Source organism: Leishmania mexicana, chromosome 34, assembly GCF_000234665.1.
Source record: "Leishmania mexicana MHOM/GT/2001/U1103 complete genome, chromosome 34".
NCBI lineage: Eukaryota > Euglenozoa > Kinetoplastea > Trypanosomatida > Trypanosomatidae > Leishmania > Leishmania mexicana.
In genome coordinates this window covers 554,089-577,065 of record NC_018338.1, presented here as the reverse complement: position 1 = coordinate 577,065, position 22,977 = coordinate 554,089, and the positions used below count along the sequence as shown (strand labels likewise).

Below are 22,977 nucleotides of genomic sequence, written 5' to 3'. Positions count from 1 at the left end.
CTCCTTCCCCTTTCTCTCTCTCTCTCGCACTCACTTGACGTGCTGGGCGCTGGGGTGATTGGGCTAGCCGCAGCAGAAACAGCATCGGTACCAGAAGCCCTCCAACGCGAGAACTGGACAGTCACCTGTGTCGCACTCACGTTTCTGCTATTGCCTTCACTGCAGAACAAACGAACGCGGCTTCACTGCTCGCGCTTTATGTGAAGGCGTGTCTGCGTACATGCCTGTGGCCCTCCCCCTAACTTACAGAGACGCAGAGAGAGAGAGAAAGCGCTGAGCAGGAGAGTGGTGCCGACAGCGAAGACGCAAGAAAAAGAGGCAGAGCCTTGTGCGCGATGCAGCCGGGCTCGCCTGTTCTGGCTAGTCGACGACGCCGCTACCACCACACCTCTGTTGGCACCATGTTCTCTCCCTGCGCCTCTCCCTGCTCCCTGCGCGCTATCCTGCTCCTCGTTTACCTGTGTTTGCTTTGCGCCGCTGCCCAAGGCGGTGCAGTCGCGCAGCGGGCATCCGCTTCAGCGGGCACGACGGCTTCGGCCGAAGGAACTGAGGGACATACCGATTTCCTTTCAAGGGCAAATGCATCGGCGGCACAGCGGTACGTCGACGAGGAGCACTCATCTTGTCCAGCTTTTCCTTTCTCCTTTTATGTTGCTGCAGCAGTGGGCATGTGGTCGCGGATCGACCGTCTGGCCAGTTGTCCCTCCACCGGACTCAGCACCGTCCTCGATGACATTAGGCTCTCGCGCGAGGCTCGCACGTCCGGCGGCACACTGTTATCGGAACTTTGGCGCCGCGCTCGAGGCATCCGCGAGGAGAGTCTGTTCTATGACAACGCAGCCGAGTTCATAGCACTCGAGACGGAGATCAAGCGGTTTGTACGCGCCAACCACACTCTCGGTATGCACCCACCCCATTACGGTGACGTCTTGAGCAGTGTTGCCGACATTCTTGGTCTCAACCTCACGGCGGACCTCCTGCCCCCGCACGGTGATGGTCCGCTGCCGATCATGGCGGACGGGCCGGGGATGGAAAGCGTAGACCAAGAATGCGAGAGCGATCCTATCTGCCTGCAACGTGGCGCCCTCAACGAGTACCGGAGGCATGCAAATCGCACACTTGAAGCGTCACCGCACCTCATCGTCAGTGATGCCACGTTTGCGCAGGCGATGGCGTACTACCAGAAGAACCTTGTCTCCTCCATCGTTGTCCGGGCTTACGATCTGATGTCCGGCCCTTCGAACTCCTTCGAGCGCGATCTTGCTGGTTTTCTGCGCACCGTCCAGCAAATGTGGGACGCCGCGACGCGTGAGGCAGAGCGGGAGGAGGAAGACGCAGCAGCTAAAGATGGGACAGTGGCCGTGAGAGGCGCGAATATCACCGATTCGAGCAAGAGGAGGAGCGCATCGCCATCCCAATCGCAGCCGTTTCTGCCCTTTATCAAGGTGACCGACTTCACTGGATCACCAATGTTGAACCGCGCCCGCTCTCCCTTCTTCCACGACCGCCCTGAGCCACCGTTGCGCGGCAGCGGCAGTACGCGCCAGCGACCCCTTCATCGTGTGCTGCCCGCAGCCATTGTGTACCACACCAGCCCCAGCTGCGCGAGTTGCGAGGTGTACGATCGCGCCTTTGACCTGCTTCCCAGTCTTTTCAAGGGCCTGTGCAGTCACCCACATGTTAGCATGGTCAGTTGTAGTCCGCTCACGCTCTTCCTGCGCACCACGCAAATCAGCGCGTTCGATCTGGTGCCCTCAATGGACATCTATGCGCGGCTGGTGTACTCGCGAGAAGCGGTGCTGCGGACAGCCGACACAGGCGGCTTTTTCTTCTCCGGGGGCAGCGCCGATGCTGTCGACGATGATGATGCGGCAGACGACGCGCGCTTCTACAGTCTCAAGTCCAAATACGGGTCACATCGGCACGGTATCGAGCGCGAGGTGCTGCCGCGGGACCAGTTCACACCGAATTACGTTTCTCTCCGTCAAATATCCGACGGGACGAGCGTCGAGGAAGCGCTGACGAGCATGTTCGCCGAACTGGTCGAGCACGGAGTTGTGCAGTTTGCATTCATCGGCAAGTCGCAGCTGAACCGCATTCTGAAGAAAAACCAAGAGGTGCTGGAGAGACTGGAGCAGCGTCGGCGTGAGGAGGAAGGGAACGCAAAAAACGGCACCGACGCAGGTGCCACGTCATCGCCGCCGACGCCGAACCCGGAGGCGGATCCGGAGTACCAGAAGGTCGTCACATTCCACGATTTGGCCGCGGAGCTGGTGTCCTCCTACATCAAGTCGCACTTCGGCGACGTGACCCCCTCCATGACTAGCCAGGAATGGTCTCGCCACCGTGCGTGGCCCACCGCCTCCTCTTGGTGGTTGCTGTCTTGGCTGATCAACGCCGTTGCTGCGTTGTGGGATTGCGTCTGCTTTGAGCTGGAGCGTCCCCTAGTCCCCGTACTTTTTCTGCTTGTGTTCACCGTCCAACTGCTGTGGAATCGCGTCGAGCAGGTGACCTACTGGTGATCCACAACCACTGCGGTTGTGGAGGAGCAACAGCGAAGGAAGAAAGCGTGCGAGACAGACGATATGCAACACAGAAGAAGAGCGGTTGGAGGTGCGACGGCAAAGGAACGATTTCCTGGAGGGAGGGAGGGAGGGAGGGAGGGAGGAAGATTGCCGGTAAAGATGTGCTACGCCGTGCGTGGACATGTTTAGCTCTGAGCCTGTCTGTCTACGTCGGCGCGTGTATGCGGACCTCTCCTGGGTTGTGTTTCCTCCTCCTCCTCTCTCAGTTTTTTTTCTATTTGCGTCGAATTCCACCACCATGCAGACGTGTGCATCCATGTCAGTCCACAAACGGCCAGCACGGAGCAGCATTGTGTTTTATGTACCTCCTGGACCAGCAGCCTTCTCTGCCTGCACAGACCCACGCCATTCCTGTGCACGCGCCCCCTTCCCCGTCTTGAGGCGGTGCATGAGAGTCCTCTGCATAGGTTTGAGAGAGTGCGGTGCTGTGGAGGAGTGAGGGAGCTACACAAAAGGATGAGGAGGGGCAGGCGGAGGAGGGACATAGGAAGGTGTCAGCATGGTGCTCCTAGGGCATCTCTTCGCCGTCAAGCCGGCAAATGGCTTAGATGCGGTGCGCACGAAGAGAGCGCTATGCTCCTGATATGTGTGTATGTGTGTGTGGGGGGGGTGCCGTTTCGCGGCGCGCGGGTCAATACACTCGCATGCACCCAAGCGCTTGTTGCTCTGTTACCCCGCCCCCTTTTCTCCGCGTCTTTTCTTCGCTCTTCTGCATTTTCTTCACGCCACCCGCACTACTTGGGCTCATGTTCGCGTTGTCTGCACATGTGCTCGCTGGCTTCCTCATACTGGTCTCTCCACCTCCCCCCCCCTCCGCCTCTCCCCTCGCTCGCACGCATAAAGGCACGTCTTCACGACCACCCTCAACTCACGTAAACAACGACACATAGCAGAAGAAAAGATGTGTTCGCGGAATGGGCGCCACGCAAGCAGGCAGACGGACCTTCGCACCAAGCGATGGGGGCCTGTGACAGGCTGAGTCAAGTCGAGTTTCACTCATGTTGAATGACGAAATGAAATATTTCTTATCGAGGTGTTCATGCCACCACGAGCACGTCCACAAACGTATACACGCATACACAACCACCGCTCACATGCCTCTGCTGTGCCACGGCTACGCTCTGGTCCTCTCGGACGAAACCATCTGCCGCTGAATCGGCCCACGTACCCAGCGGCCTCTTCATGACCTTCATCGCTCTTTCCTCGGCTACGTGCTGTGTGATGGGCGTGAGATGGACCTGGTTGCGTTGCACGCTCTGATTCAGGCGGGACGCGCTCAGGGTCCTGCTCGAGGCCAGAAAGCGGTGGGGTGGGGCGTGCATGTAACAGGGTGTTGTCCAGGCGCATGCCGGATGAGCTCAAGGAGACAGTTGGCCAGCCGCAGCATTCCATAGTCTGCTCCGGAGACCCGCCACATTTGGGTCTGGAGGACTCGATGGTGCAACTCGGGGTGCTGTCGTCACGCCTCCGGGATCGACGCCGCATCAGCCCACCCGGTCGGACGTACGGAGATGCCGCATGTTTTGCACACAGGCGCTGTGCGGCTGATTTACACGGATCTCTTCGCGCCGTTTCCGTGCATCGCTCGTGCTCCGCTGACCTCTGCATGCTTTGCTTGGATGCGGATCACCATGCTGGCTGTGCTTGGCCGCGCGTGCGCCCAGCGATCGCACGAGTGGACCTTGGGGCCTGTTTGGGGGGCCGCGTGGCTGGACGGCCTGTGCGCATGTGCCGCGACAGGTGGGACGCGCCGCCGTCGGTCTGTGGCAGCAGGGGGAGGGGGGCATTCCGCCCTCACCGGAAGCCGCGCGCCTTTGGCGGGAGCGGGTGTTTCAATATTTGTTGAATCGTCAAAACGATGCGCAGTGAGCGGGCACAGACGTGATCACGGTCGCGTGTCTCTTCAGCACAGTGCCGGCCCAGACCTGTGCGCCAACACCAAGAGTCCGTCGGCCGCGCCGTGGGCCGGGCTGCAGGCTCCCGACTTCCCCAGAAAGCGGGGGTGCTGGACCCTGAGAGACCACGCACTGAAGTTGCCGGCATCATGAGGGGCGAACTGTGTATGCTGAGCTAACGAGACAAAAGACAAATATGTGCGCTTTATATCCCTATCTCACACCATGTGTCACGGATCTTTCCCCACACCAACCCACGCACACACGCACGCGCACGCTCACACACACGTGCCCATATACTCCAAGGTGCACTGCTGTCTTTTGTTTTTCGACTAGAAATGAATAGCGCCTCATCACAGGTGTCTCCCGTAGAGCAAGGCGCACACTACATGCGCCGCGAACGCTTTGAGATCGATCAGTACGTGCGCGTCCGCGTGACCGACACGCGCTACTCCATCGGCGTTGTTACAAATATTGACGAGGATCAAGATCGGGCAACGGTAGAGACGCGAAATGGGTATGAGGTGACGGTGCCGACATCAGCACTCCGGCGGGCCTTCCTGCTGGTGCTGGACCTGAATGGGGTCCTCGTCGCCCGCGGTAGAGGCAGCTTCGTCCTGCGCCCGAATGTGTCTGACTTCCTCAAGTTTGTCTTTTCCAATTTCGTCGTGGCGGTGTGGACGAGCGGCCTTCAGCGGTCGTCGAACCCCATCATTGACCACGTCTTTGGCAACTACCGCGATCTGCTGCTGTTCACGCTCTTTCGAGATGCGTGTATGCCGAAGCCGTCGGCGGAGAACCCGTACGGGACGGAGAAGAACTTGCAGGTCATCTTCGACCGATATCCGCATAGTTTTCATAGCGTGAATACGATCATCATCGATGATTCCCCAGACAAGTGCTCCCACCCCGACATTGCACTGTGTCCCATCCCGTTCAAGGATCCGGTGGCACAGGTGCAGGACGAGGGGTTGCTGGAAACGATGGAGGTGTTGAAGGAGGTGCTGCTGCTGGACTCCGGCGTACCGCTGATTCTTGCTGCTGAGCGGCGACTGGAGCAGCTGGCCAAGCAGCAGCAGGAGGATCACCCTGGTGGAGAGGAGAGGACGCGGGAAGAGAGGTCGTCAAAGGTCTCGACGCCAACGGCGGCAGCGTCCGCGTCGGCGACTGCGTCAGCAGGACCTGTGGCGGAGGCGTCAGCCTTTGGCAGCCACGAAGTCCCTTCGGATATGGAAGAGGTAGAACTATGGAAGACGCGCCTGTGCTGCGACCAACTTCAAGGGAAGTGTCTGCATGGTGAGCAGTGCCCCTTCAGCCATGACGCCGATGATGGCCGGCCCTGCTCTCGCAAGAGCGGCTGCCGGCAGCACGGCAGTCGATGGCCAAAGACGCGTGAAGAAATGCAGCTTGAGGAGCAGCGCAGAGAGGCACGCAAAGCGATGCGTCAGCGCTACGAGAAGACGCAACAGCAGCGCGAAGCCCACCTCCGTCAGCCGCAAAAGCCTCCTCGGCAGAGCAACCGTGCGAGCAACCGTCGCCGCGGCGGCCCTGACGAAGGCGCGGAGTGGGCAACGGAGACGACCGGGTTTAGTCACACCGGCGACCCGATGTACGATAACATGATCGACCAGAAACGGCGGCAGAGCGCACCGGCTGACAAAGCGGCGGCAGCAACGTTGCTGACGGGCGCGGCAGGTGCAACCTTGCAGAATGCGCGCGGCGACTCATCCGTGACGAATGCCGCTGCTCGGTTGCAAGCGCAATCCCAGAGCAGCCACGTGAGTAGCTCCGTGTCGCTCTTTTTCCAAACAGCGGCGTCAAGCAGTGCGGCAGCGCCGCCTTTATTGCCCTTCAGCACGCGGCCCATTGCACCAATAGCATCTGTCACGGACATGATAACGCAGCCTCGACAGCAGCAGCAACAACCAACATTCATTGGCTCGGCACGCGATGATGCGTCCTCGCGAAGAGCCGACAACGGCAATGGTCATCCACACCAACGTGGGGGAGGCGCTCAACCGCAACAGCAGCGACGGCAGGCTGCACAACGATCGCGGCAATCCATCCACATAACCGGGGAACAGGGTGACTCTACGGCCGTGGTGAATCAACTGCAGGCACTCATGGGGCACCGCTAAGGGGGGGGTGAGGGGAAGAGCAACACGAAGAAGCACGCAAGGTGAGGTGAGCGCGATAAGCAGTTCGCATCAGACAGGCGCAGTTGTACTGCGGGTAATTCAGGATTGCGCGAGAAGGAAGGGTGGTGAGGCGTGCCGTATAGCCGACACGGGTGACAGAGGAGCCAAGGGGAAAAGAGGAGAGTCTGCAGTGTGGCCGCGAAAGGGCAGGAAGGGTGGACTGCAGAGCCATCAAGAAAGCGGCCGCACGTGTGGGGAGGGGAGGGGGGCAGGAAGCAGTAGCAGCCGGAGAAAAAAGAGAGGGGAGGGAGGGAATAAAAGTCGTCTTGGCTCTTGTGTCTTTGGCCTTTTTCGTTCCTCGTTCATGCGTGCGCGTGCCGAGCATATCATGGATGCGTCGATACGGTCTGCGTCTCCCCTTATTTCAGCTACTGGCTTGCTAGTCTTTCTGTGCGTGCAGCTCCTTTGTTATTGGCACCTTCCTCTCTTGTCTCCCCTCTCTCTCTCTCTCTCTCGCTGCATCACGACCCCCCTTTCACCTTGCTTCATGTCTCATGAGCTGCGGCGCTGAGTATATGTGCGTGTGTGTCTCTGCTTCTCCGTTTTGCCTTGTTCTCTGGCTCCCTCCTACCCACCCTAACGCTCCGGGTACTCCCACCGGGCTCAGCTGCTCGTGTGCGCCAATCGTGTGTCTTTTTTTTCTGCCTTCTCCTTGCTTCACCTTGAGCGCGTGCGAGCCCAGCTGGAGCAAGAGATGGAAGTGAGGCCTAGTATGGTGCGGTCTCGTGGACCTGTGGGCGCACTGGCCGACTTGCGGCTGCTTGGTGGGCATGCTGCACTCTCTTGTATCGACGCTGTTCTGCCATCTCTCACTCTACCCGGGAACCTCCCGGACACGTGACAACACTCCAACCGGCCATAACGGCAGTTGTTCTGTTTCTCCCGCTGGAGGTGGGGTAGGGGAGAGGGGGAGGGCTCCCCTTAGAGAGCCGAACAAGAAGCACATGTGGTTTGTGCGCATGTTTGTGTGGCATATCGTGTCTTCTGCTCATCTCACCTACCCCCCTCCAGCCCTTTCTCTGTGTGAGTGTGTGCGTGTGTGTCTCTCGTAACTTAGTTGATTCCCTCTCTGAATATATAACACGACATCAGCGTCGTATTGTCTTTTTCCTCGCCTCATCCCAAGACTCACCGCCCCAGACCTCTTGCGTGTTGCCTTACGTTCGCACACTCACGCCCAGAAGTGTTCGTCAGCATGCGCTCAGGGGCAATGAACCTTCCCCCTCCCCTCCCCTCCCCCTTCCGTCCCCTAACTCACCCTCTCTTCCCGTTTTGTTGCGCCGACACGTGAAGGGTGCTCAAGCGGAGCACCAGCTTCCTCTCTCGCTAGCTCTTGAGTGCGCGTTCACACTACGGCTACTGCATGTGCTTCCTCATCTACATGAGTGTCTAAACCTGCACATATGTGTGTCTGTGTGTATGTGTGGGTGTGTGTGGGTGCCGGTTGCGTGGACAGTGCGTGTGCGTGGGTGCACATACACCACACACACTGTGGCAGCCTTGCGCCCCCTTCCCTCTCTTCGTTTTCCTCTGTTCTTTTCAGTTTTTTTGTTTGTTGGTTGTTTTGTTTTTTCTCCCTTCCTGCGCTCAGCCTTCGTGTCCTTACCCCTCCTCCTAAAGGAACAGAAGCACGCGAGGGATAAACCCCCCCGCTCACCCTACTCCACTCACCCCACCCATCACAGAGCAGACACACGCTCTTGGGACATGCATGCTCACTCCCCCCCCCCTTCTGCCAACTGCGCGCGCACAGATGAAGGAGAAAAGGCCCACACACACACACACACACACGCCTGCACTCCCCCAACCCAGTCGACCACGCGCAAAACGTGCAGTATGTTTGGATGAAGCTCTACGCTGTTCGTGGCGGCGTTCGTGCCTTCATGTCGCCCGTCGGAGTAAAGCCGCTTCCGCTCCTTTTACGGGGTGAAGTATCTCCTTGCGCACCGCGTTGTGGTCATTCTGTGTGGAAGTCGGAGAGGAGGAGGGAGGGAGGAAGGGGGGGGGGGCATGCGCGCCAGTTGGAGCTGTACCTGCCTGTCTCTCTCCTATATATGTATGTGTACGTTTGTGTTGGAGGAACCCCATCAAGCCAGCCGTAAGACGATATATATATATATATATATATATATGGATATAAAGGAAAGTGTCGCCTCCAATAGACAGACACAAAGGACATACATAACAAGCGCGAGCGCGTGCATCGAAACATGTGTGAGCGCGTCACAGACGAGAGAGAGAAAAAAGAAACGAAAAAAAAAATGAAGCAAGCAAAACTGTCACCGAAGCCGATGGAACGGGGGAGCAGAGGGACGGGCGTGCAGACGTGCGAACGTGTATGTATGTGCCTGACTGTCTTTGTGTATGTATATGTATGGCACTGCTCGCACCTTTTCTTATCTTCCTCTCCCATTCTTGTTTGTCTGTTCACCTGCTCTCACTCCCCCCCCCTCCCTCCCTCCCTCCCTCCCTTCTCCCCTCATCGAAAAGTTGGTGGGATAGGTGCTGCTGTTTTCCTTCTCGGCTGTTTTTCCTGTTGGCTTTGTTTTTCTTTTCTTCGTCTGTCGCTTCATGTTTGTGTGAATATGTGTTTTGCTACTGATTGCGTTACACACATATGAGACAAGAGAAACCGACGGCGACGCGAAAACACAGGGGTGAATGCCGTGGTCGCGCTGCGAGTAGCTCAGGAAAGGGTGGCCGCGCATGTGGCACACCCGCGGGTTGAGTGGGGCATGTATGTCGCACAGTGTCTCCACCGTGGAAGGCGAAACCAGTCGATGGGCTGTTTACTGTTCCTTTTCCAAGGTGCGTGAATGTCATTACCGTCCGTCACATTCCTCTCCCTTCACTTTTTTGCCTCTACGCCGATGGTGCGTCCAGCGCCCCTCTCTCCCCTCTCTCACACACATATGAGTGTCTTCACGCTCGCACGCTTTGCTACATAGGAGGACCTCAACTCAGAAGAAAAACAAGGTGGAAGGCGGGAAAGCAGCGGTAAAGTCCAGACAGAAGCAGCAGCCAGGCACTCACGCAGCCCAACAGGTAAAAGGGCGCCAGATACGAGCGCGTACAAGCTACACAGTCATGTGCGCAATCAACTGTCGCGTTGCTGCGCACCGATGTAGTGCTGTGTTGGTGCTCTGCGCCATCCTTATCACTGTGTGCGGGCTTTGCCTCGTCGCCGAGCCGCCCAAGTATGCGGCAGAAGACATGGAGTGAAGAGGTAATAGAGGCTCACGAAGCGAGTGCGATGACTATAGGCGTCAAGACCACACACTCCACCCGTTTTGCGGTGTCGAGTTCGCATAGAGCTACACGGTCGCGATCGCTACCACGATGCCCCTGGAAAATATCCCGCCCATGACGCAGATTGGGCAGCTGTACGTGGACAGGGCCGCTGATGCTGTTCGTGTGGATCAGGTGCACCGTGGGCAGCGCACCTCCTTCCTCTTAGACAACCGCCACCTGCGCGGCTTTTTTTTCTTCGACACACCAAGTGGCGGTGACGCTGCGCAGGCAGGAGATGGCAAGGGCGGAAATGACGAAGGCCCTCGTCAGCGCTGCCACGTCTTCTATCTGCCACACAAGGTCGCACCCTTCTGCGTGCCGCGGCGCTACACCGCGTCCTCGCGCGAGTCAGTGGTTCGCGGCGTGCCGGTGACCCGCTTTAGTGGTATGGAACGGTACGATCAAACACCGTTGGTGGAGCAGAGCTTCTACGTACGGAACACGACGGACGCGGACGCGGCGGTATCAATGGCAATTCCGTGGCGACTAGAGCTAAGCGCGCGTTCAGACCTCGAGCCGAGTAAGATCACCGAGGCCTCCTATGAGCCGCCGAATTGGCGCTTTTTCGGCCACCCCATGTTCGATGAGCTCGTCCTTTCCACCGGGCACGAGAGTCACCTGCAGTTGTGGAAAGTCGCCTACGATCTGATCACAGTGGATTTCTACAACTACTACCCCACGAAGTTGAGGCCAGATGTTTTCGCGGTGCCACCGCAGTGTACAGTGGTGCTTCGCAAGGTCACGAGCTCCGGCAGCGGCGCCGCTGAAGAAGCGAACGCATCGGCGCGCGACCGAAGGGCTTCATCGGCTGTAACGGAGCCGCTGCTCGAGTTGGCGACGATCGAACTCTTTCTTCTTCCGTGGAACGTCTTGCAGAACGCGTCCGTGGGATGACACGCGGCCACGAAAGCGGATGGGCAGTAAGGTAAAGGAAGGTGTGGATGGCACACGTGTCCCCGCGTCTGCCATGCCCCTCTTCCCTCCACCTTCCCTTTCCTGCCCCACCCCCGTCACCTTCGAGGACGTCGACGGTTTTTTGAACTTTCGGTGAGAGAGAAAGCCCATCCACTAGCATGGCGCGCGTCCACGCATATATAGCATCGCCATCTCTCCATCTTCCTCACTCCCTCTCTCCGGTGCTTTTCCTTTCTGATGCGGCCGCGGCTGCGCATTGCAACTCTCGGTCGGGGCACGGCAATTCACGACTGGCACGACGATCTCGCAGAATTCGTCAGGTAGAAGAAAGTGGAAGGCGGAAGAACTTGGGTGGCCGTAACCACTATCAATCTCTTGTTGTTCGTTGTTTGCTGATCAGCCTTCATCGCCGATCCAAGACCCGCTTCTTGCGTTGTTTGTTCACCGTTGCTTTTCTATACTCTTTCTTTGTTGGGGTTGCGGATCCCAGTCTGTCTCCACATCTCTCTCCGAGTGCTGGCGCTGCCCCCCCCCCTCGTCAATGTGTGCGTGTATTTGTGGGGTATGTCGGCACACGGCCGTTTATCATCTCGCCATCACCATGTCCCTCATGCACGCCTGCGCCACGCTCTCCTCACCATCCTCTGTCCTTTCTCATACGTCGTTCGAAAAAAAGAAAATAAGAAGAATAAGAAAACGCTGTCGTGTCCGTCTCCCTTCTTTCTTTGGTTGTTTAGTCTCTCGCCTCTCTCCAGGCTTCGTGCCTCTCGCCCTCTCCCCCCCCCTCCTTCCCCTCACATCACATCTCATCCCCACCCCACCCATGCCTCAGCCTTCCGCACGCAAGGGTTCTAGAGACATCAGCAGCCAAGACAACAACAAGCGCATCTGCCTCGATGCACCACCTATGCAGAGAGCGAAACAATGCGCACGGTGGGCCTGCGTGAATAGCACGGAGGTGTGTTCCTGTCTTCCCTTCCCCCTTATCCTTTCTCTCTCGCCTTGGTGGTGAATGTGTGCATGTGAAGACCTTTGGAAGAAGGGGGAGATGAGCGGCAAGCGGTCGCTGTCGACGTAAGTGCCGATGCGCTCTCCCGTGGGTGCCCATCCGTTTCGGCTCTTTCCCTTTCCTTGCTGCCGCCATCCACTTTTCATCTGTGCATTGATTCTTCGCGCGCACGTGTGTCCGCACACACACACACACACACACACACACACCTATTCATGCGGATGGAGAGACCGCCCTCGCACAGGCGCGCTTCTTTTGTGCGCACATCATAATGGCATGCGAAATGGGAACACCTTGTACCGCGGTTATTGATAGCCTTCCCACACCCACCCCTCTTCACGGTCCCTCTCTCTCACTACGCGTCCTCTTGCATTCCAGTCTTCCTGAGTATAGACGCACGTGTGCGCGCGCTCGTGTCCATTGACGCAGTGCTCTACTTCTACAAGGGACACTATCAGAGAGGACTGCGTTCACACGCTGCGGGCCACCCCGGTGCACTGTCGCACAGATGCAGATGATGCAGTGGCAGCGACCACTCGCGTCGCAGCAGGCCTCTTCCCCATACAGTCATTTCACCTCCGGCCCATGAAAGCCCCCATAGCCCTCATGGTTCCCCATCGCCATCGCGCACGTCTGCGAGTACCCAAGCTTCACCGAAAGGCAGCAGACACCGTCGACCTCTTCCTGTGGCGTCTCGAGCGCAGATGTGCTTCAGCAGGCCATGCCGCACCTGCTCGGCTTCTACCCTCAGCTCTCCGATTGGCTTGTGCTGCTGCCCAACGGTGAGTGCATGGTCAGCCACCTCGGCAGTGGCGCTCTCTTCCTGGAGGTCACCTGTGATAACACCCTGCGCGTGCAATGTGTGCTGTCACTGTTCAACTTGCCGGCAGCGGGCAAATGCCCTCTCTGCCCCGTACAACCGATCCCTCGAGCACATTGTGAGGTGCCCTCTCGTGGTGCGCATCTCGCACTCCTTGTGCGACGCACACGGCGTCCTGTTCGTCATGCAGCACCTGACAGAGCTGTATAGAAAGCTAAAGGCAGCTGGAAGAAATGGGGCGGCGGCGTCGGTGGTGGCGTTGGACACGGCAGCGCCGCAGCGCCGCCCGCATTCGGCAAACTTCCGCGCTGTGCAGCGCCAGCGGACGGCAAGGGTTGGGTCTTCGCCTTCGAGACACTCACCGCGGTCCTGTGACAAAGCGTGTATCAGTCAGGCTGAAGCGTTGGCGGCTACGGTGACCCGGCAACGAAGCGGTCGAACACGAACTACCTCACCTCCCTCAACGTTCGAGAGGGCTTTCTGCCGCCGCAGGCGGACGCTCGCTTCCCCATTGGATGCCACGTTGTGATCACCAAAGCTGAGTCAGAGGTACTGCGATACGGTCAGCTTGACGAGGCTGCCGTGGGCACTGTACACGCGGCGGTGACTCGCTGCACAACCGGACAGGCCGCACATGCGAAGCTACTTTTCGCTCGGTGTTTTTTTTTTTACGATGAGCGCGTGGAACAGGTTGGGCGTGTGCGTCACAACCATGTATGATGAGGCGCAGCCCGTGCTGGTGTGGCCCCCCTTTACCACCATCACCCTCCTCGATGGACTTGGATACATTCCATCGTGTCCTCCGGCCTTCGCTACAGGGGTGGCCGGAGATGACGCCACCGAGGTGGCGAGCACGGGTGTGAACGGCCCTGTGGTGTATCTGGCGCTAACGGTCTCGCCTTGAGCCGTATCTCCGCTAATCCCCCCCCCATCCCTCTATGTGTGTGCACGAGCATGTGGACTGACTCCTTCATTACCCAGCGAGATAATTCGGGGTGATACGTTGGCCTTCAGTACGCATGCTTGTCTCCCTCCTCCACAACAGCAGTGCGCCAGTGACAGATCGTTGTCGATTATTTTCTTTTTATGCCTGCGCCTTTAGTGTTGCGTAAGTGGTGAGAGAAAACACCCTCCGAGTCGATGAAGCCTGCGGTCGCACGCCACGCACCGCATGTTTCACTCGTAGTCACATCCCCCTCCCCCTCCCTCTTTCTTCGCTCAGCTCCACCCCGATGGCACAGGGGACGCCTCCCAGCGCGTGGTACGCCTCAGAGCCCAGCAACCCCTCCACTCTCTGCGGGGAAGCCAAGCAGTCCGCCATCCCTCCCTATCCCCTGCCAAATGCTGAGCCACTTGTGGTGGTGACAGGGCCAGGTCGTGGATGGCGTTGCGTGGGAGCGGCAGCGAGGCGACCTGCGGGGGTGCGGGTGATTTGGTGGAGCTGGAGGCGGAGGGGCGCTGCTCCGGTGGCCGGGTAGCGTGGAGCCGGGCTCATGCCGCATGGCAAGGTCGACATGTTGAACAAAAACGTCTCTCCCGTCTCATCTGCTCCACTTGTACGCGATGACTTTACACACACACACATATACATATAACGTGTACGTGTACGTCTCCCCACCTCCCCCCCCTCCCCCCAACGCTGTTATCCTGCCCTGCTCCTCCTCGCAGAGAATTAAAATTTGGCCCTTGAAGCAACGACACGACAAGGTAAAGCACCGTAGTGCTCCTCCCTTCCCTTCTCTTCTGTTCTATTCCCTTCCCTCACACGTTATTCATTGCATTCAACCGAAATTTGCTTTCAAGCGAAACAGGAAAACGCAACCCCCGCATACGAACCAAGAAAAACAAAAAAAGGAGGCAGGCCTGCCGTTTGTCATCCAGTCTCACCGGCACCCACCCCACCGATATCCGCAGCCAACCCCCACCCCCTCCCGTTCATCATGGAGCACGTGCAGCAGTACAAGTTCTACAAGGAGAAGAAGATGAGCATTGTGCTTGCCCCCTTCTCCGGCGGCCAACCGCACAGTGGGGTAGAGCTGGGTCCTGACTACCTCCTCAAGCAGGGACTGCAGCAGGACATGGAGAAGCTTGGATGGGATACAAGGCTCGAGAGGGTGTTCGACGGCAAGGTTGTTGAGGCTCGCAAGGCGAGCGATAATGGCGACAGGATCGGTCGTGTCAAGCGCCCGAGGCTGACAGCGGAGTGCACGGAGAAGATCTACAAGTGTGTGCGCAGGGTGGCCGAGCAGGGTCGCTTTCCTCTCACCATCGGTGGCGATCACTCCATCGCCCTCGGCACGGTGGCCGGTGTGTTGTCCGTGCACCCGGATGCCGGGGTGATTTGGGTGGACGCCCACGCGGACATCAACACTATGTCTGGCACGGTCTCCGGCAACTTGCACGGCTGCCCCTTATCGATCCTGTTGGGGCTTGATCGCGAGAACATTCCCGAGTGCTTTTCGTGGGTACCGCAGGTGCTGAAGCCGAACAAGATTGCCTACATTGGTCTGCGTGCTGTGGACGACGAGGAGAAGAAGATCCTGCACGACCTGAACATCGCCGCCTTCAGCATGCATCACGTGGACCGCTACGGCATAGACAAGGTGGTGTCCATGGCGATCGAAGCCGTCTCGCCGAAGGGTACGGAGCCGGTGATGGTGTCATACGACGTGGACACGATCGACCCCCTCTACGTCCCGGCGACGGGCACTCCCGTGCGTGGCGGCCTCTCTTTCCGCGAGGCGTTGTTCTTGTGCGAGCGTATCGCCGAGTGCGGTCGTCTTGTCGCTCTGGACGTGGTGGAGTGCAACCCGCTCCTCGCCGCTACGGAATCGCACGTGAACGACACCATCTCCGTCGGCTGCGCCATCGCACGCTGCATGATGGGAGAGACACTTCTTTACACTCCGCATACGAGCTCCAAGCTATAGACGCGTGTGTGCGCACTCTCCTCAAGCGTGTGTCTGGGACGGAAAGCGCCGGTTGTCGTTGGTGCGTTCCCTTTTCTGTTCCTGTCTTCCGCTTCGCTTTTCAACGATTCCTCCTCTTCTTTTGTTTGTTCGCCATTAATTATTTTTTATCGCTTCTTTTCTTCCTTGGTCTCTTCTCCCGTTCTCTCTTCTACGTGTTTTCGAATCCCTCATCCCCGCACACACACACACGCACATGTGCATGTGCTCCCCCCCCCACCACCACCCCCCAAGACGTTGAAAAATTGCTCGCGTGCACCTCTGCGCACACACAGATCTATATTTATATCTATCTATATCTATGTATATGCCCCCCCCCTTACCTCCATCTTTCTATGTCGGTTCATCTCTCGATTTGGTCGAGGAGTCGTGTCCAGGGAGTGTAAACGCGCCTCTGTGGGAACACGGAGTCAGGCGCACACGCACACACGCAACGTATCAGGGGAATGAGGAGAGACATGTCATGTGCAGTGGCTGATGTGATCAACATTACCAAAGGCCTGCATCCCTTCCCGTTCCTTGCGTGCGTGTGTGTGTGTATGTGTGTCGCATGCTAGCGGAAGTAAGTCACCGCCTGGAAAACAACCCGAAAACGAGGTCAGCAGGTCAGACGAAAGAAGGGGAGATGGGGCATGGACAGGAGAGAACGGAGGGTGTGTGAGGTCGCCACCACGACCACTGTTGTTTCTTGCTCTCCTTCACTCTCGCGCTCCGTAGATCAGCCGCCCGTTCCTCTCTCCTCTATCTCTAGTTGTTGGTGTTATGGCTACCTTGATGGGTTTTATCAGCCGTTGATTCTCTTGTCGTCCTTTTCATGTTTTCGCTCTACGTTAGTTGTCTTCTGTCTCCCTCCCCTTCCCTTTTTCACACCTCGACCTCAGCAAACGGAAAACTAGCAGAACACACAAAAGTATAACGAGCAAGTGGTAGGGATGGGAGTCAAGAGCTGGAGATAAAAGCGAAAGCAGTAACGGAAAAACCCCACCCCCGCCCCTCGCTTGAGAAGTGCCGTGAAGACGTCATCGGAAGCGGTGATGTGGAGGTGAGAAGAAGCGGGGCCGTCAGAGAAACAGACGCGTGCTGCTATAGTGTACATGCCCTGTACCGGCATGCGCGGTGGGGGGAGTGTCTGTTCAGGCAGCAACGATGGAAGGGAGAGAGAGAGACGGTCCGTAGCGGGAACATAAACACACAAGGCAAACGGCATAGAAGGGAAAAACAGATGGCGGATTAGGGACATGTGCCCATATTGCAGAAACTTGCCCATGGCCCTTTTTTTTCAAGGAGAGGGAGGGTGTTCTTCGGATGTTGCAGTGCCCTCTTGCAAAGCTTTCTTTGTCGCTGTTCGGTAATAATATCATATTGTCGGCTTGATATATACCCGCGTGCCTTCGTCTCTCTCTCTCTCGTATCTTCAGCTTTTCCTCAGCACTCACTCACAGTGGCAGGGAGCATCTTCTCGTCGCCTCCTACGCGTTTGCTTCTCGATCCCCACCACCGCGACGGTAACACGACGCAGCACACCGAACATCTCATCTCTTTTTTCACCGTTCTTCCATGGGCTTTGTTTGTTTGTTGTTGTTGCTATTATTGCTGCTGTCTGTGTTGCCGTTGCTCTTGCAGCTGAATATGTGTCGGGGAATGTGCAACTATGTACGTCTTTGGCCTCTTCCTTTTTCGCGCTTGCGTCTGTACAGCATCGGTGCACCTGATTGGAGTTCTTCACTCCCTCCCCCCCCCCTCTCTTCCCTCATCTCCCTCGCGACTTGCCGCTGGCTCTCTCGACGACTCTTACTCATGCAGCTGCGGAAGAAGTATTCTCCATTTCTTCCGTTTCGATCCCCCCCCTCCTCCTCCTCCCTTTGCTGCGGGCGGCACCGCATAGAACCAGGAAGGGAGGGGGGAGGAGGGGTAGGGGTGGAAGGGAGGTTGAGGAGGTGGCGCGAGAAGGGACACACACACACAGACGCTTCGCTTTTTATGAACCCGTACCCGCATGCGCGCGTGTGCCTGATTTGGGCTCCACTGGGACTTCTTTTCCTTCCTCCTCTGTTGTTGTTTTTAATTAGCTGTCAAGCATTGATCAAGGAAAGCACTTTTTCCACCCTCACGACGTGAGCGAATTGGTGCAAACCTCAGCCTCCGACCAAGTCCCGACTTCCCCCCCCCTGCGTCCTCGCCGACGTCGTTCACCGCCATCAAGCACTTCCGCATCCACCCACGCACTCGCTATGGGCGTGCGTGGTTGTGGCAAGTGTCTATAAAAGTGGGGTTCTCTCTTTTTTTTGGAGGAGGGGTTCGCTTGCTTGCGCCTCTTGACGACGATAACTTCTCCACTGAAAAGCCAAAAGGAAGGAAGCAGCAGAAAAGGGGTAAGATGGATGGGGAGGAGTGGTGCCTGTTTCGTCAACTCGTGTCTTGTCCTAGGCGGGCAGGGGGAGGGGAATCTCTCGCGTCTGGGCAAGCGCGGATCCCCCACCACCACTACCACACACACACACCTTCCCTCCCTCCCTCCCTCTCTAACGTTTTGCATTCGAACTTTTTTGTTTTTCCCCGTTTCTCTCTTGCGTCGTTCTCTGGCCCGGTGTTTCGCGCCCTCTCTTTCTTAACGCCTTCTCTTTTTTTCTTCGTTGTAAGGGAAGCTCTGTGCTAGCCCACCTGACCGTCTGCCTGTCTCCCGCCCTCTCTCTCCATCTCCCGCCCACCCCCTCTGTATATATGTTTTGTTTTTTCATTACGAATACCTGTTCGTTGATGAGGGGGGGGTGCGTGCGTCCAACCACCACCCGACGGAAGCAAAGGAATAGTAATATTTTTAAAAAACAGGCATGTTTTTTTTTGTTGAGAGTGCGCAGAGGATGATGCAACGGACCAGCAGCAATGACGATGTGAAGCGGGGCGGAGGACGTGAGAAAGGGGAAGGGGGAGGAGGGGGGCAAGGGATGCAACTGCCTTCGGCCCCTCCTCCTCGTCCTCTCTCCCGTGATGATGTCGTCGTCGGAAACGCACGAGTATGCGAGTGCCTCAGATGGTCAACGCAGAAAGCGCGCGTCTGCAAGGCTTATGCATTTTCCCTTGGCGTGTGTGTGTAAGCACACGAATCGGCGTACCTGCGTCTCGTCGTTACCGGTCTTGACATGCGCCAAGCCAAGCGAAAAGTGGACTAAGATGCCCATGAGAAAAATCAAGAAAGCAAATATTTCCCTCAGCGAAGCTTCGTCCGTCCTTATGTTGAAGTTTGCAGACCCCCTCCTCCACTGCGGAATGCGGTGAGTAGGATTCTGTGCGGGTGAGCGTGCGTGACGGGTCTGAGAGAAGCACCACGACAGCTGAGCATCGTCGAGCACCCCTCATCGAGTCTCCTCGGTCCCCACTCGCCTCTACCTTTCACTCAATGCCCCAAGCACCCACAACCTTTTTCCTCTCTCGTTTTTCTGGTGGTGTCTCTGATATCTGCGGTTCACCATCGCCTCTACGCGTGCACACACACACACAGACACACATATCGCACACACCTGTTCTTTGTTTCCTGGGCTTTGACGTGTGCATCCCGACAACGCCCTGCGTCTTGCGCCGTCTTCCATCTTCCCTCTCCACCCGTTGGATGTGTCCGCACTTCCTCTTACCACACCCGCTTCGTCTTGCCATGCCATCGCATCCACCGACCCCCTTTTTCGGTCTCTTTCCCTTTCAATTTCCCCTTGTGTGGACCCCCGATGGCACAGGGGACGCCTCCCAGCGCGTGGTACGCCTCAGAGCCCAGCAACCCCTCCACTCTCTGCGGGGAAGCCAAGCAGTCCGCCATCCCTCCCTATCCCCTTCCAAATGCTGAGCCACTTGTGGTGGTGACAGGGCCAGGTCGTGGATGGCGTTGCGTGGGAGCGGCAGCGAGGCGACCTGCGGGGGTGCGGGTGATTTGGTGGAGCTGGAGGCGGAGGGGCGCTGCTCCGGTGGCCGGGTAGCTTGGAGCCGGGCTCATGCCGCATGGCGCGAGAGTGGCAACGTTGAAATAGCATATTTCCCCCGCGCACCCGCGCCACGGATCGTGCCCATTGCGCTAGGCCGTTCGGCCCTGGCCGGGGAACCCCGCGCCCCTCCGTGGGGGCCGAAAGGGGAGCCCCTTTGGGAAGCGGCGGAGGGCAGCTGGGCCCCAGGCGGAACCGGGGGAGCGGGGCTGGCGACCAGCCGAGGCGAAACAGCGAGGGGAAGGAAGAGTAGCAGAGAGGCGCGCCGGAGCCCACCACCCGGAAGGGGCGCGGGGGGTGGCAAAACCGGCGCCGGGAAAAGCATGGCGGACGACGACGGAAAGGCGGGCACGGTGGAGTGCCGTGCGCCTCGCAGGCACCCCAATGAGCTTGTGCTTGTTCTTTGAAAAGCAGTATATGCGCCCTCGCGCTTTTAATTTCAGTGACTCAAGAAAACAGAGGCTTACCGCGATAGGAACAACCTTCGTGCGGTCGCTGTGTGCATGCGTGGTGGGCAGGTTGGTGTGTCGGGAAACGTGCGCACGCACCTGTTCCGACCCGCAGAGGAAGACGCATTAGGAGGGGAAAAAGGACAGATACTGCCTTCGTTTGAGGGAGTAACTCCCCCCGACTGAATGCGCGCATGCATCACCAAAGCTATTCAACAAATGTTTTGCGCACCGTGTTGTCTCGGTGCTTCTTGCGTTACTCCGCTTTACTCGAGAAAATGAGCACAGCCAGACACACAGACATGATGATGCACCTCACGTATCCGTCGCGCACGTGCCGCCCCATCGTCCTCGCTTCGTAAGGGAGAGCCGAGGAGGAAGAGTCGGAAGAGCACACAGGTATGGTGAGCAACGCAAGAGGAGCCCACGCGCTAAGGAAAAGATGAAAACAGAGAAAACAAAACAGCAGTCGAACGACGGAGGGAGAGAAGGGGTGAGAGAGAAAGAAAGGGTGAGGGGGGAATCGAGGGGATTGAAACGAAAGGAGAACAAGTGGAAAGGCGTTGAGACAGCCGAGTGCCACAAATACACATACACATCAGCGCTGGGGGTGGGGGAGGGGAAGGGGAGGAGGAGGGGGGGTGAAGAGGCTGAAATAAAAAGGGGAAAGAGCCGTTGCCCATGAACCTCGCTTCCACACGCGAGGAGGAGGGGGGGGGAGAAAAAGAGGACGACGGAAAACGCGCGCGCTTACTCTGGTAGGGGCCGCAAGTGGAAAAGGCAAGGAAGCATGGAGCGCAGGCGCACATCAATAGAAAGGAGATGCAGGTATGGTGGAAACAAGTAACACCCCTTAACGGTGGGCGTGGGCGCCCTCTCAGATAAGCTGCTTGTCTCGCATCCATTGCTTCAGCGCCACGTACTCCTGCAAGCGGCAGTTGCCGTAGTAGATGTAGTCGAGCCCGCTACTCCCTTTGGCGAAGAGGTCATCGCTAGCGTTGTTGGTGCACACGTCAGGATTGACGCACATCACGAAGGACCACAGCGACCAGCTGAGGTGCGAGCACATGGTGCCAATAAACACTTCCGTGAGCTCGTCACGGGTGATCGGGGTGGTGGCGTCGCGAGCGGTGCCGGCGGGTGCCGCGGCCGCGAAGTATGCCTGAAGCCCTTTCAAGCAGATATGCCCGAGATGCATCTCCGACGGCGCCGGCGCTGGCGGTGCCTCGCCGCCGTGTCGCTGGCGATGCTGTTCGCTCTTCTCCCATGTGGTGTAGATGAGCTCCTGGCAACGCGGGTACGTCATTGGGTACCCCTTCCACTGCTCCCTGTACTCCTCCGGGGGAAACGTGTAGTGGTACTTGATGAAGCCAGGCTCACCCTCGGCGGTGCCGCGGGTGTAGTCGTAGTCGAGCTCGCAGATCGTGTTGCCAAGATCGAAGCAGCGGTAGTTCACGTCCGTGTACTCGAAGTCGATGAAGATGATGCCCTTCATGTCCACGAGGTTCCGGTGATGGCCCTTCTTGGACAGGAATTTGCGACTGAAGGCCGTGGACTGGTCAGAGGTCACCGGCATCACCTCGTCCTCTTCATCCTCGTCGTTGGCAGCCTGCGGGCGCATCTCCTTCGGCACCTTGCGCCACGCCAGGAGGATGTTGCCCGGGTTCAAGTCGTTGTGCGAGAAGACGAGCGGCACCGCCCGCTTCATGAGGAGCTCGCGCAGCAGCATCACCTCGGCGCTAATGAAGAACACGAAGGAGGCGCGGTAGGACTCCAGAATTAGGTTGCTGGTGAGCCGCAGGAAGCGGAAGCATGTGCGCTCGAAGGAGGACGGGCACGCGTCCTCCATCAGCTTCTGACTCGTGTTGTCAAGGTAGTAGTCGCTCTTTTTCGCCAGCACCACTTTCTTCAGGCGCGTCGATAAGAGGTCGCAGTATTCCTCAGGGGTGGCGTATTGGCAGTGTGCGAGAACCGGGTGCAGTAAGTGGCGGATCTTCTCCTTGTTGACGTTCTGCGGGAGGAAGGAGGCGTACGGTAGGCTGTGCATCTTGCGTACCAGCAACCACACCTCCGCCAGCAGGGTTGGACTACGAAGCAGCATATCCGTCGAGCACGTCGCGACGTTTTCCATGAACTCCTCGACACGGCCCCACTTGAAGGAGTGCAGGACGGCCGGACTCAGCCTCGCCCGGCTCATCTCGCGCATCGCCATCACGTCGCGGAATCGATCAATCGCCTCGCTGTCACCGCTGCCATACACGCGCAGCAGTACTGTCTTGCCGGGGAAGTCGGGGTGTGCTAGGCGGTACACGTGGTTGCTGTTGCCGCCCGACAGCTTCTCGACGTCTAGCTCGCCCAAGAGCAGCTGCGAAGCCTCCTTCGGGTTTTCTGCCACGTTAAGGCTGAGCGGACGCTCAGTAGTGGTGCCAAGCGTCATGGGGGTGCCTCGCAGCGCATAGAACGTCTGCGGGTCGAAGAGGTGCAACAGCGGCATCCAGTCTCCGATATGTGACATGTTCTTCTCATGCTCCGCGTCCACCTCTACCGACCTCTGGCGATGCTGCCGGGAACCCTCGATCTTCTGCACTGCCTTCTTGTGCAGCGAGTGACACAGCTTGTAGATTAAGTCGCGTGTCTCGGTATCCTCAGTAGCGCCGCCCAACTCCGACAAGTTGTCCGCCATGCTGTTGTACATGGAGTGTGTGGTGGAGTCCAACGAGTCGTCGGACGCCAGCGACAGAGGTGTGCTCTGACAATTCTCGCTCTTGAGCGACTTGACGTACTCGTACAGAGCAGACCGCGGCGGCTCGTGCGCCGCGCGCGTGATCAGGTCGCGCATGTTAACATTGCGGAACACAGAATCGTCCACACTCATCAT

At 58.0% G+C, this 22,977-nt stretch overlaps 5 protein-coding genes across 5 annotated transcripts; 4 read left to right on the top strand and 1 right to left on the bottom strand.

The window, feature by feature from the left end:
• Positions 1-335: 335 nt before the first annotated feature.
• On the top strand, positions 336-2,522 carry LMXM_34_1520 (conserved hypothetical protein; the record flags this gene model as incomplete). Its single annotated transcript, XM_003879098.1, has 1 exon — positions 336-2,522. One exon carries the CDS (start codon positions 336-338, stop codon positions 2,520-2,522), a length of 2,187 nt encoding a protein of 728 aa, XP_003879147.1.
• A 2,296-nt stretch (positions 2,523-4,818) lies between these two features.
• On the top strand, positions 4,819-6,618 carry LMXM_34_1510 (conserved hypothetical protein; the record flags this gene model as incomplete). The annotated part of the gene is made up of 1 exon (XM_003879097.1): positions 4,819-6,618. The coding sequence occupies one exon, from the start codon at positions 4,819-4,821 to the stop codon at positions 6,616-6,618; it is 1,800 nt and encodes a 599-aa protein (XP_003879146.1).
• A 3,423-nt stretch (positions 6,619-10,041) lies between these two features.
• LMXM_34_1490 (conserved hypothetical protein) lies at positions 10,042-10,863 on the top strand (the record flags this gene model as incomplete). The annotated part of the gene is made up of 1 exon (XM_003879096.1): positions 10,042-10,863. The coding sequence occupies one exon, from the start codon at positions 10,042-10,044 to the stop codon at positions 10,861-10,863; it is 822 nt and encodes a 273-aa protein (XP_003879145.1).
• A 3,790-nt stretch (positions 10,864-14,653) lies between these two features.
• On the top strand, positions 14,654-15,643 carry LMXM_34_1480 (arginase; the record flags this gene model as incomplete). The annotated part of the gene is made up of 1 exon (XM_003879095.1): positions 14,654-15,643. The coding sequence occupies one exon, from the start codon at positions 14,654-14,656 to the stop codon at positions 15,641-15,643; it is 990 nt and encodes a 329-aa protein (XP_003879144.1).
• A 5,333-nt stretch (positions 15,644-20,976) lies between these two features.
• LMXM_34_1470 (putative choline/ethanolamine kinase) lies at positions 20,977-22,977 on the bottom strand (the record flags this gene model as incomplete). Its single annotated transcript, XM_003879094.1, has 1 exon — positions 20,977-22,977. One exon carries the CDS (start codon positions 22,975-22,977, stop codon positions 20,977-20,979), a length of 2,001 nt encoding a protein of 666 aa, XP_003879143.1.